This window comes from Ascidiella aspersa, chromosome 6 (assembly GCF_963924565.1).
Source record: "Ascidiella aspersa chromosome 6, kaAscAspe10.2, whole genome shotgun sequence".
NCBI lineage: Eukaryota > Metazoa > Chordata > Ascidiacea > Phlebobranchia > Ascidiidae > Ascidiella > Ascidiella aspersa.
Genome location: NC_139452.1, coordinates 23,848,961 through 23,860,829, shown reverse-complemented (window position 1 = coordinate 23,860,829; position 11,869 = coordinate 23,848,961). Strand labels below are relative to the sequence as shown.

Sequence of the window (11,869 nt, the reverse complement as noted above, 5' to 3'; positions counted from 1 at the left end):
CTGGCAACAATCAAAAATGGCATATTTTCGCTACAAAAAACTTTTTTAGCTGGTCCGCACCCATCAGCTAAATTTATGTTCCTATAATAAAAATTAAAGTAATCAAACTGAAAATTAAGTGTTTTACAATTTGTTACGACTCTTGGTAAATGTGTGTAGAATTCAAAGAAGCGTTTTCACTTTTCGACAAGGATGGTGATGGCACAATCACAACCAAGGAAATGGGAACTGTTATGCGATCTCTCGGACAAAACCCAACTGAAGCCGAACTGCAGGTAAAAGATGTTGCCACAAGGGCTAATAGTTAACAAGCAATACAACAGCCCGGTAATCTACGCAGAAAACCTTGGGACTTTGCGAAACTTTTCTTATCTTTCCCCTTATGTCCACCAACAGAATAGTCTGTTAAGGGTTCAACCTTGAGGTTCTTTATCACTTTTGGACTAAACGGCATTCACTAAACGGGTATTTTATTTGATAATGAAATAGCGCTTTAACATTTTATTTGTTTGAACTTAGGCAGTTATAATTTACGATGCTAAGTTTTGTGACGCAACACCGTTTTTATAGGGGTCTGACGAGGAACCGAAATTACGTCAAAACGTAACGCCACAAAACAAATAACATTAGGAAAACTCACGTGCCATGTCAGCCGTGGGTACTTTCCAGGGCTGCGGAGTCGGTTAAAAATAACTGCGTTCGACTCCCGAGTCCGACTCCTGCCAAGAAAATAAACTCGAGTCCGACTCCGGTCAAATGTGCTACTTTGTCGAGTCCGACTATACAGTCGTTTCGTACTGCGCATCGTCGGGCTCGGGTAGTTTTACGTGGTTTTACATGACTCCAGCAAAACAAACCGACTCCGGCGAGTCTCGAGTCCGAGAGCCCTGGTACTACTTTCTGCTTGATATATTCCATGATGGGCATTTTTCCATGATGTTAATCTTGTATTTACAACAGTTCATCAGACTAAGGTAATAGTTAATAGTCGTTAAACCGCGAATGCATTGATCAAGTTTGGGTTGCCAAAACATTCATCAAAGCGAAAAAAAACATACCATAAAGACAAAACAAAAATTCGCGAAGCACTTTATTTTAATAAACCGCTGCTAAATTACGGAATTAAGTTTTAAAGAAGAACACAAGTTGCTACATTTTGTTTAGATTGACATTATCTTTTGCAGTGAAAGGTGGCTTTCGACAAACACATACACTATACAGTATAACTTACAGAGATATTTGCACCGTTTTATGGAGTATTTTGATGATATTGAGCATCTATTTAGGACATGATAAATGAAGTTGATGCTGACGGAAATGGAACCATTGACTTTCCGGAATTCCTCACAATGATGGCTGGACAGATGAAAGAAGATGACAGTGAGGAAGAAATACGTGAGGCGTTCCGTGTTTTTGACAAGGTTTGTATAATATTTGTGATAAAAAATAAATTGATATAAAACAATGCTTTTCAACCTCTAAAATGTCCATCCGCACTTTTTATTGCGGAAAATGTCCATCCGCACTTTTTATTGCGGAAAATGTCCATCCGCACTTTTTATTGCGGAAAATTTCCATCCGCACGAAACAAGCAAAGTAAGTTTCCAAACTTTAGTTTTATTTGTTGAATAACAATGAAAGGGTTTGAGTATTAAGATCGAGTGCCTAAGCCTTGACCGATATAAAATAGATGGCTTATGCTGCACAGAACCACGATACGAGACTATGTCATAACTGTAACGGGCGCCCTAGCATATTTGATTACTGTGTTACAAATAATAAAAACTAATAACAAGTGTCATGCGCATTACATTTTTTTACATCCTCCTCACAAGTGCGTGCCATCCCACGGGTTGAAAAGCACTGGTATAGAATATAGACAAAGGTTTAATTGCAGCATTCAAGCAAATATTGCTAAACAATGAATCTCAAAGCGTATTGAAAAGTCTTTATCAAGATGATGTCTATATTTATTCGACCTATTTGGCTTTGAGATTTATTATCAAGCCACAATACAGATCCATGTGCACAGTGTACCAAAGCATATATTGGGAAGCGTATTTACATAAAGTTGTGTTGCTTAGCTTATTGAAGACAATATTTTCAATGAAAACCTCAAAGTACGTTTAATCGTTGGTTATAAGGAGTAGGCAAGTATTTCCATTTTTTTTAGTTCCGGCAAATTGCGAAACGTTTTGTCTCGCTATGGTTAAACAAACACCGGAAGTGGCACTGTATTTGCCAGAATTTTGTTTGATGTCTTCTACATTTAGTTATGAGAATTAAAGTTTTGAACATTCCAATAACAGTTTTGTTATTATAAATGTTTGCGGAGTAAGGTTTTGTCAAGTTTGGCAGGTTATGAAAAGCAATCATGGTTTATGTTTCTACTGAAACGTTGTTAGGCCAATTTTCTATTTTTAGGACGGCAACGGTTTTATTTCTGCCGCTGAGTTGCGTCACGTGATGACTAACTTGGGCGAGAAATTGACGGACGAAGAAGTCGACGAAATGATTAGAGAAGCAGATGTGGACGGCGACGGACAAGTCAATTATGAAGGTTAACCTTTTTTACTTTAAATAGCAAAAATCCGCATTTCGCTTCTTATGAAAGCTTATTTGGGTTTTGGTATGCTGGACAAAATGAGTTGCTTTACAAAAGCACAATTTTTATTGTTGCAGAATTCGTTATTATGATGAAATCGAAGTAGAAGCAAATGGCCAATTCCGTAACCTGCTTTTGTCCTCCATTTTGTGTCTACATCACTTCTACACCACCTCTCTCAGTTCTTCAAAGAACGGCAAGAATTTCAAACAGCCATCTGCGAATTGTTCAACGAACAGAATCATAATTATGATAATTTATTTCTAAATTGTGTGAACAGGGTGTGACGTATAAAAGTTGAAAAGGCCAAGCCTGTGATACCATTACATTTTGCATAGCTAATAAGGCGAATTTAGTATCCCGAATTTTGCAAATGGACTGTGCAAAGCTGTTATGACAGTATTTCCCAACCAATGAGCTATGACGCAAGGTCAGGTCAGCATAGGACATACCATTCCATGTTTGTGGTTTTCTAACTGCATGTAACAGGCCAGTTTCACATCCTAAATGATTGTGCTGTTAACGCTATTATTTTGCTCTGTATCAATGTTTCTTTAAACCGATTTCTTTAAATAATATTTAGACAACTTGAATAATGTGTGTGCCAGATTGGTTGTTTAAAAATTGCAGTTAATTTTTGTGATCTGTTTATCATGTGTGGCCTGCCTGACGTTTTACTCAGTTTAGGTACAAGCTGCAAACGAATACATCCTGCGCTTATATTACAACAGCGATTTCCGCTATAGCCTATACGGCTACACGTCGATTAATCAACAAACAGAATGCTGTGCATCCCAATATTTCTTTCATTTTAACAGTTGAAATTTGTTATGCACCATTTAAACGGGTCGATCAAATGTCAGTAAGATTAATTGAAATACTGTAGAATAATTTTGTTGTTTGGACTAGATTAACGTGGTTTGTTCTTAATCAGACTTGATTGAACTCGAAGGCAGAAATTATACTAAAGTGAAACTTTTGTGCGACAATAAAAAGCGACACTGAGTGTAGAATTTCTTTAGTAAGACTTAATTAGGTATTTGATGATTTTACAGTACCGGTACTTTCAAAAGCAATTTTTCGTTTTGCATATTTTTCTTAAGGCATATAAGGATGGGAGTAGTTATATTTAGTTGTTACAGCTTTTAAGTACCCTAGTTGAGTTGTGTAACGTTTCTAGAAACGATTTAAAACCAGTCAGTTACACGTTATTTCAAATGGATCAATGCTTATTTGATGAAGAGGCACAAAAAATAATAAACATACGCAAATATTTAGGTGAAATGCGGCACCAGAAATAACTCTGCGGAACAGTTTTATTTAGATAATTTTATAATATTGGGTAAAAAATGCTTTCAGTATTTCACTAAACATGTTATTGTTTATGCACTATAGTGGACATGTTTATAACGATTTAATTTGTGTTAACTTTTTGTGTTAGGTTTTTGCCATTTTTTATAGGTTTGTTCAGCACAATATTAGAAACTTCAAATATGGTAAGTTTATTTGTTTTCTAGCTGGAGAAAATCTTACCTAACATTTGTTTATGATCGGAAAACATATTATTTGCCCATATCAAACAAAAATTGATTAACTAGTGTTTTTGTGTTTAGGATGATTGCCAACTCACTGAGTCAGAAATTGCAGGTAAGAAAACATAATTCGATATTCTAACGAACTTCTCTCTTTGTTTTAAAATAACCTTACTTGGATTAAGTCTTCAGAGTGGTTCCCAACCTGGGTGTCCCCCCCCCCCCCCCTAAAAAGGGCGAGAATAAAAAATAATAAAAATAACAAACAACATACTAGAATAACAGAATGTCATTTGCTTTATTGAGCCAGTCGTGTTTGTGGCGTCATCCTTACTGCTGTTTTCAATCAATAGCCGAAGTCACCTAATAGAAAACCGTGAGAAAACAAGAAAACATCCATAGAAAACACTGCTATAAATAATCCTATTAATCCTTGGTTAAATCAATTTTATTTTGAGTCTCAAAACAGTAAGTCAACTTTTGTTTTTTTAAGTTGCTCTATGAGTCTTTTACAGAAAGTTACGACCAAAATAAACGTTACACGTTACACGTAAGTTTAATTCAGGAGTCGGCAACCTTTTTCTAGTCGCAGGCCAATACCAAACTCAAAAAGGTCTCTGCGGGCCGCACAAGCAGTTGACTAAGAGTAGTTTTATTTAAACGTTAAAACAACTGTGAATCAGGCGAGGAGTTTTTTTGCACTTAAAGACGTGTTTAATTAGATTTAAGGAGACAGTAACGGTTGGCGCAAAGCGCGAAAAAAAAACGTTTATTTAGTTTAAAATTCGAGTCCACACGTCGTCATTCATACTACTAATGAAAAGTTGAGAAACGCGATAACTTTAATGGTAAATCTAGTTCAGTATTTGGCTATTTGCTAACTTTTTATGGACGATTTTTTTTTGATATATCGGTTAAATTTCTTGCAAGTTTTTATAACATTGCCGAAAATAATGAAATGTTAAAAAATATATGTAAAAAAAATTGTAATACGTTTCTGTCCGCACTGATCTATTTTAAAATACGGCATCAAAACGTAGCGCATGTATAAAGATCAAAATTTTTTGCACTTACGTAGTTAAAATAGTCAAAAAGTATGTGAAATGGTCTCGTGTCTAGTTTTGTCAAATGGGCGGCGGGCCGGATAAATTACTTTGGCGAGCCGGATCCGGCCCGCAGGCCGTAGGCTGCCGACACCTGGTTTAGTTATTTCAGGTCGTCTACGTTTTCGAAAACCGTAAAGGGTGTCGTTATAGCAAAACTGGAAAAGGGGTCGCGACAGCAACCACAGTTTTAAGACAAAACAAAAAAATCAACTAACTAACAAAACTTGCACAGAATTTAAGGAAGCTTTCTCGCTTTTTGACAAGGATGGCGACGGAGCGATCGATCGCCGGGAACTTGGAACAGTGATGCGATCTCTCGGACAAAACCCAACAGAAGCTGAACTCCAGGTTAGATGTTGTATTTAGCATTGTTGTGTGTCAAACAAAAAAAAAAGACACCTATGCCTGCAAAGTTAGGAGGTCGTAAGAAACCCTAAAAAGCCTCACGGCAACGGTAATCACACGGTACAAAATTTATCTTGCCCTTCGTTGGGCAATTCTTTGCGACAGGGGTCGGATAAGAAACAAAAAATGACTTGACGAGCCTGGTCAAAAATGGGTTCTAAAATAGCCTACACATAATATAGGCTAAAGTGTGACTTTTTTAAAAGAAAACTGTAAAGAAGCTTTCCTTCTAAAACAAATGTCTACTCGACCGCTTTGGCTTAGCCACTCATTAATAAGCTACATTATAGATACGTACATGGTGTACCCAATCAAATTTGTAACAATGAATATTTCAAGGCTTGGTTAGGCGACCCCTGAATAAAATTCTAAACTTTGTAAATTAGTAGGATTAAAATAAAGTTTTACCAAAAAAAGGGCACAAATTAATTGGTTGGTTTTGTTTTGCCTTTTAAAATGCCTACACGCTTTTCCAGGTTGTTGCTTTTGGATTACTAAATGAATCTCGAAGTACCGTACATAAGAAATGTTTTTACTGCACAACCGGTTCGGACGCTGCTATATTGAATTTTATCCATTTTTTTGGTTTTAGGATGGTAACACGTTTTGTCATCCAGGATATGATAAATGAAGTCGACGCGAACAAAAATGGAATCATCGACTTTCCAGAATTTCTCGTCATGATGGCGAGAAAAATGAGGGACACTGATAGCGAGGAAGAATTCCGCGAGGCTTTCCGCGTTTTCGACAAGGTTTACTAAAATTTGCAACCGAAGTAAAACATTTTAAAAAGTTGTATATGAACCATTTTTTATAACTATATATATGCTTAGTCAGTTAAAAACAAGCCAAATTCCAAGTGGAACTCCCTACAAAAACAAGGTCAAACCCGACTCCCTTGTACGACTCTGCAGTCTGTTTTGACCCATTTAAGTAGATAAAATTGGTTTAGTATACGCACAGCAATCCACTTATAGCGGTGTCATATGCACCAGTAATACTTTGTTGAACATTATTCCACCATTTGCTATTCTGCCTTTGAAATGAACAGTTTGCGCCCTTATTGGCTGCGAATGAGGCTTTTCATTTTCAAGTTCTCGTCAGACTGCAGGTACTCGGATAACCTTACATAGTCTTACTCGAATCCCGAGTCCGACTCCAGCGAAAAAATATATGAGTCTGAAATCCGACTCCGCAGCAAGGGGCCAAGGGTGGCCAACCAGTTTAGACCAAAAGCCGCACTTTTACCTTTGTAAAACGCAAAAAGCCACACTTTTCTAATAAAAGAAATTAATATCCCTATAATTTTCCCCACCTATAGGCTACACTGACATGCATTTGTGGCCTACGTTTATTGTAAATGATAAATGATGCACACTGACATATCCTGAATAAACTAAAATAACGCAAATTATTATTCACATAAAGAAACTATAGTGTTAAATACATTCATCAAAGCAGTCCAAGCTTCTAAAATCTATTGACTTGATTCTACAAAACACGATTGCTTATGAGTCGGAAACGGCAGTAATCGGTAACTTACGCAAATGACGCTGTTGAAAGCTAAAATACAACATGAACGCAACAGCACAGTGTTGGGACGCGCAAGTTGATATTTCTTTGGTGAAATTAACAGTTGTTATTTTTGTGCTTTCAGGATGGCAACGGGTTCGTCAGTGTTGCCGAGTTACGTCATGTTATGACAACGTTGGGCGAAAAGATGACGCAGCAAGAAATCGAAGACATGATTAAAGAAGCAGATTTGGACGAAGACGGACAGGTCAATTATGAAGGTCGGCAAGATTAAAAACATGACTTTTTACCCGTTAATGGGAAAATGATTTTGCTTTTACAGAAAAAAGCGAATGTATCACTAAAATCCTACCCTTTTAAGACAGTGGTTCTCAAACATTTTTTAGCGGCGTATACCGTTTAAATCAGTGTTTCCCAACCTTTTTTTACACTAGTGACCCCTTGGGCTCAATATTATTTCATATCGCCCCCCTCATCTTGTTTTACAGTAAAGTATTATATTAATCGTTGTGTACCATCATATTGACTTCACTTTCGTTTCGATAAGCTGTCAGTGATATTTTAGGTTGTCTAACATACATTAACTATGGGAATTTATAGATACATTATTTCACCAGGTTATGTCATTACCAGGAAAATTTGAACTTTCTGCACCAATAATTTAAATCAGGGGTCGGCAACCCAAGTATTTTAAATGCACTCATGTCTAGTTGTCAAAAGGGCGCGGCTGACCGAATCCGGCGACGACCCCTGCTTTAAATATACAAACATTTTGCCGCGTATAAAACGGTGAAACGCAACAACATCGAACAACTTAACATAAGAAAGCCAATTATTACGTAACAATGGTCGGAAAACTACTACAAGTTCGCAGTACGGAAGTTGCCATAAGGTTAAAAGTTACCTACAATGCTGTTTGTCACTATTTTTATGTGAACCTTTTACAAAATTTTGCCATCAGTACTTCCATGTAACGTCCCCTTATGTGCGTTCAGCGCCCCCCCAAATTAGAAAAAGACCAAAAACGCCCCCTTGTAACTCGCCAACGCCTACAAAGGGGCGGTACCGCCCACGTTGGGAACCTCTGGTTTAAATGTATCGGCATGTATGGAGTACCCCAACCTAATGAATATAAAAGACAAAGCTCAAGGGTTAAAGACATAATTTTTGTCTATCTGCAACAAAAGTAAAACTTTTAATCAAAATACCACACGGTTGATTAGCGCTTAATCCTGGCTTATACGTTATAATAATGTCAGTGGACAAATTGTAATTCACTACGGTTAATGTAGCTGCGATCATAGTAACGTCACAGAGAAATGTATAAGTCACTTGTTGTTGTTTTTATGAAACACACAATAATAACTGTCAGGCGCCAAGGAATGGTATCACAATCAAACGTTGGTTATGAACAAAGAAGATAACGGTTTGCTATAATAGCATACCAAAAATTTGTTCAGGTCATACCAAAAATTTGTTCACCAGCAAGTCTCAGCTGAGCATGCTTTTTTTAGTTTTACCTTGAACACTGCAATTATAGTTGGCAAAACACTTTTTGTTCGCCCGTCACATAAACGTTAGCAATGATGTCTTTAAATCACTGTTACAATAAATCGTCACTGTGCCAGTAAAATAAACTTCGTAACTGTGGAGGTATCCGCCCACAGTTTAAAAACCCCTGCTTTAAGAGCAATCAATGGTATACTTTTAATGTAATGCATAGCTCACATTGCCCTTATCGAAATTTATCTGATTTATATTTTTGTTGTTGCAGAGTTCGTCAGCATGATGAAAACAAAATAAAAGCGAAGAACCTCCAGTTGCACCAAGCATTATATATCTGCTCAAGCTTAATTTTACGTGCTCGTTGTATTTCAGCTTATCTTTAAAAACATATACATATGCTTGCTTTGCCTTTAATCTATAGAACAAACAGAGATATAGAAACCAAATAAGCTTAATAGCCTCAAACTTTTGCGCCTAAATAAACTAGCACAGAATTCGGTTCGTTTGCGGCCAACTTAGTTCGCAAACTTATACGAAAATGATGTTTGTTATTTACCGATCATTTTCTCTGGCGTCTGACGTAGCCTACCAGATTACCGGTAATAGTTACAATGACTTAATTTTTTCAGCTTTGTTACACGACTTTTTCGATATGACCAGGGACACTGTCACACTGCTGTTGATTAAAACATTTTTTTGATTTATCCAATAGAGTTTGCTACTTAAACGCTATGTTATTGACTTTTGTATTGCTAATAAACTGCAAATCTTGTTTTGGTGGCTTCGCCTGCTAAGTAGTAACCAGTAACTTTGGCCATTTGCTTTTTGGAATTTTTTTAACACAAACAGGTGTTTAACTTACATACAGGGCTTCAAAGATGCGATGGATTAACACTTAGTTTGTGTCTTTGCTAGACCGAAGACGTGCCACAGTTTTCAATAATGTAAAATGCTTTGCAGGTTAAGTAATTTGACATTTTATGAGGAACAACTTTAGTGTTAAACTTTTTTAAATGCACAATGTATGAATAGCACAAAAGTATTTGCAATACGCAACATGTTTGCGGCAGCCACCTTAAAATAATATGACTTAGTTTTTCAAAAAAAAGTGATAGTTCATTGAAAAAAAATTTCAAATAAAAACAAAACAGTCTTCAATTGAGCGATTGATTGCCTTGCATGAATTCAGGCAGCTCACCGCAGGCCAGTCTTTTTTGGCGGCCCATGTCAATTGCCTTAAACTTGTGTTGTTTAAAGATACTCTTTTCCTATTCTTGCTTTTATACCTAAGCAGCTGACTGCACTTGGATCATTGTTTTTTCGTTAATTAATGTTTTGACGTCGTTTAAGACTGTTGAATTAAGCTAAGTTACTAAGTTTCTAAGCAATAGTAAATCAATTTCGCGAATCAAAAGAAACTTGATTTTAACCATAGCGTACACCGCAATAATGAAAATTTAAGAACGCTAAGGTAAAAAAACTGTTCCCCACTAGCTTCAGGTAAACGTAAAACGCTCAAAAAAGTTTCCAACTCGGGGAAAATTTGTTTTGACACAACTGCGAACTTAACTAGCAGACTTAACAATGGCAAGATTGTTAACCAACAATCAAAGTACTTGACAAAAAAACAAAATTAATGTTTAGATTTGTACATTAAATCTTTTAAAATAGTGCCTATATCATAAAAACTTATGCTAAATCTTAATCATATACCGTTGTACATTGATTTTAAAATTTAGCTTGGACTAATCAGTTTATAATTATATTTAAATTAAACCAATACGAATTGTTATTTCTATGAATAAGTTTACTATGTTGTCAAGGTTGCTTTGTGATGCAATAAGGAGCAGTTTCAAGTTTGGCCAAATTTTCGGAAAAACGGAATGCAATACTTGTTATTTGTAACTGCTAATGTTGGTATGGTTTATTTATAGCAAACTTTATTGGAATACAAAGTTGTTTGAGTTCTGGAATACCGTTGGGAAAGCAATTAAGGTGAGATAACCTATATGTATAAGTTAAAATACCATTTAGTTGCATAGATATTGGTAGAATTTAATACAAACTGTTCAACCAGAGGCACCCATACTTCCAATTGTTTACATAAATAAATTAAATACTTTTGCAACGATTGTTATATAAATGGAATATCACTAAGGTAATACTTAAATGGTAAAATTTCGAGGTTTCGAATGAGAAAAGCAATGCGATGGCAAATTAATGGAGAACCAAATGGAATATTGGCTATTTATCAGAAGTTTTGAAGCAATGATAGAGAAAAAGGCACCATCTGACCAGGTCAAGTTAAATTATCCGTTGGGCCTTTGCAAACGAAAGACATACTCTCATAGAAGATATGGTTTTGCCCTCAACTACTGGATACAATGAAGCTCGATCCATATTATAGGATAGCTTTGGTTAAACTATATATTGTAGCGAGGGCGTTTGTTCGCCAACTTACCAGTGGAACAAACCTTAAACCTGATGATTCAGATGGATTGCAGCATTTTATTACCTCATTGCGAAAATGCCTTTTAATTTTGAAAAGTTTAGGAAATTGCAGACCTAATCGGCTAGTAGAGTTAGTACTCAAACTACCCTACAGTTCATCGAATCTGTGGAAGCGACGTGTGGCTACCATCCTCAGAGAGTTTGCTAAAAAAGCAAATTTCCAGCATCTGGTAGAATTTGTTGAAGAAGAATCCAAAGCTGCCAATACTGTTTTTTTCTGTTGGTTCCTCGCAAAAAGAAGAAAAGAAGCAGGCAGAATAACAAACGAAAAAGAGCTCTGTTCACACCGCTGTAACAAAGGTGAGTAGAGCGCCATCCCAGCTCGTTTTTGCTAGGCCAATACCAAAATGTTTGTTCTACAGTCAAGCACATTTATTTTTAAATTGTCCATGTGTAAAGGCAAAGACAGTTGCGGAAAAAGCCAGCTGGCTACGTGAAAAGAACAATGCTGTTTTTGTAAAGCTGTTGATTCCTCGAAAAAGAGAAGAAAAGAAGCAGACGGAAATGTTCCTGTGAGGTTGCTCGGCAATGGCAAGGAAGTGGAGTCCTATGCTATCCTTGATATTGGTTCAGATTTAACGTTTTGTCATACCAAATTGATACAGATGCTTAAGCTTGTCTGGAAAACAAAAACGAGTACAAATGGATACACTTGGTAGAAGACCAAAGAT

The 11,869-nt window shown here is 36.4% G+C and overlaps 2 protein-coding genes across 2 annotated transcripts; both read left to right on the top strand.

Moving 5' to 3' along the window:
• The first annotated feature begins 206 nt into the window (after positions 1-206).
• Positions 207-3,444, top strand: LOC146140907 (calmodulin-beta). The gene is made up of 4 exons (XM_083392162.1): positions 207-275; positions 1,287-1,421; positions 2,425-2,560; positions 2,683-3,444. The coding sequence occupies exons 1-4, from the start codon at positions 222-224 to the stop codon at positions 2,709-2,711; spliced, it is 354 nt and encodes a 117-aa protein (XP_083248288.1). The 5' UTR covers positions 207-221; the 3' UTR covers positions 2,712-3,444.
• A 562-nt stretch (positions 3,445-4,006) lies between these two features.
• Positions 4,007-9,412, top strand: LOC146140906 (neo-calmodulin-like). The gene is made up of 6 exons (XM_083392967.1): positions 4,007-4,101; positions 4,219-4,252; positions 5,476-5,591; positions 6,266-6,400; positions 7,306-7,441; positions 8,956-9,412. Exons 1-6 carry the CDS (start codon positions 4,099-4,101, stop codon positions 8,982-8,984), a joined length of 453 nt encoding a protein of 150 aa, XP_083249093.1. The 5' UTR covers positions 4,007-4,098; the 3' UTR covers positions 8,985-9,412.
• Positions 9,413-11,869: the final 2,457 nt, after the last annotated feature.

Excerpts from the sequence above, each read along its gene's own strand:
- LOC146140907 (XM_083392162.1), top strand. The coding sequence starts at position 222 with ATGGGAACTGTTATGCGATCTCTCGGACAAAACCCAACTGAAGCCGAA. Across the intron at positions 276-1,286 it reads CAACTGAAGCCGAACTGCAG|GACATGATAAATGAAGTTGA; the intron begins GTAAAAGATGTT and ends GCATCTATTTAG. Across the intron at positions 1,422-2,424 it reads CGTTCCGTGTTTTTGACAAG|GACGGCAACGGTTTTATTTC; the intron begins GTTTGTATAATA and ends TTCTATTTTTAG.
- LOC146140906 (XM_083392967.1), top strand. Across the intron at positions 6,401-7,305 it reads CTTTCCGCGTTTTCGACAAG|GATGGCAACGGGTTCGTCAG; the intron begins GTTTACTAAAAT and ends TTGTGCTTTCAG. Across the intron at positions 7,442-8,955 it reads CGGACAGGTCAATTATGAAG|AGTTCGTCAGCATGATGAAA; the intron begins GTCGGCAAGATT and ends TTGTTGTTGCAG.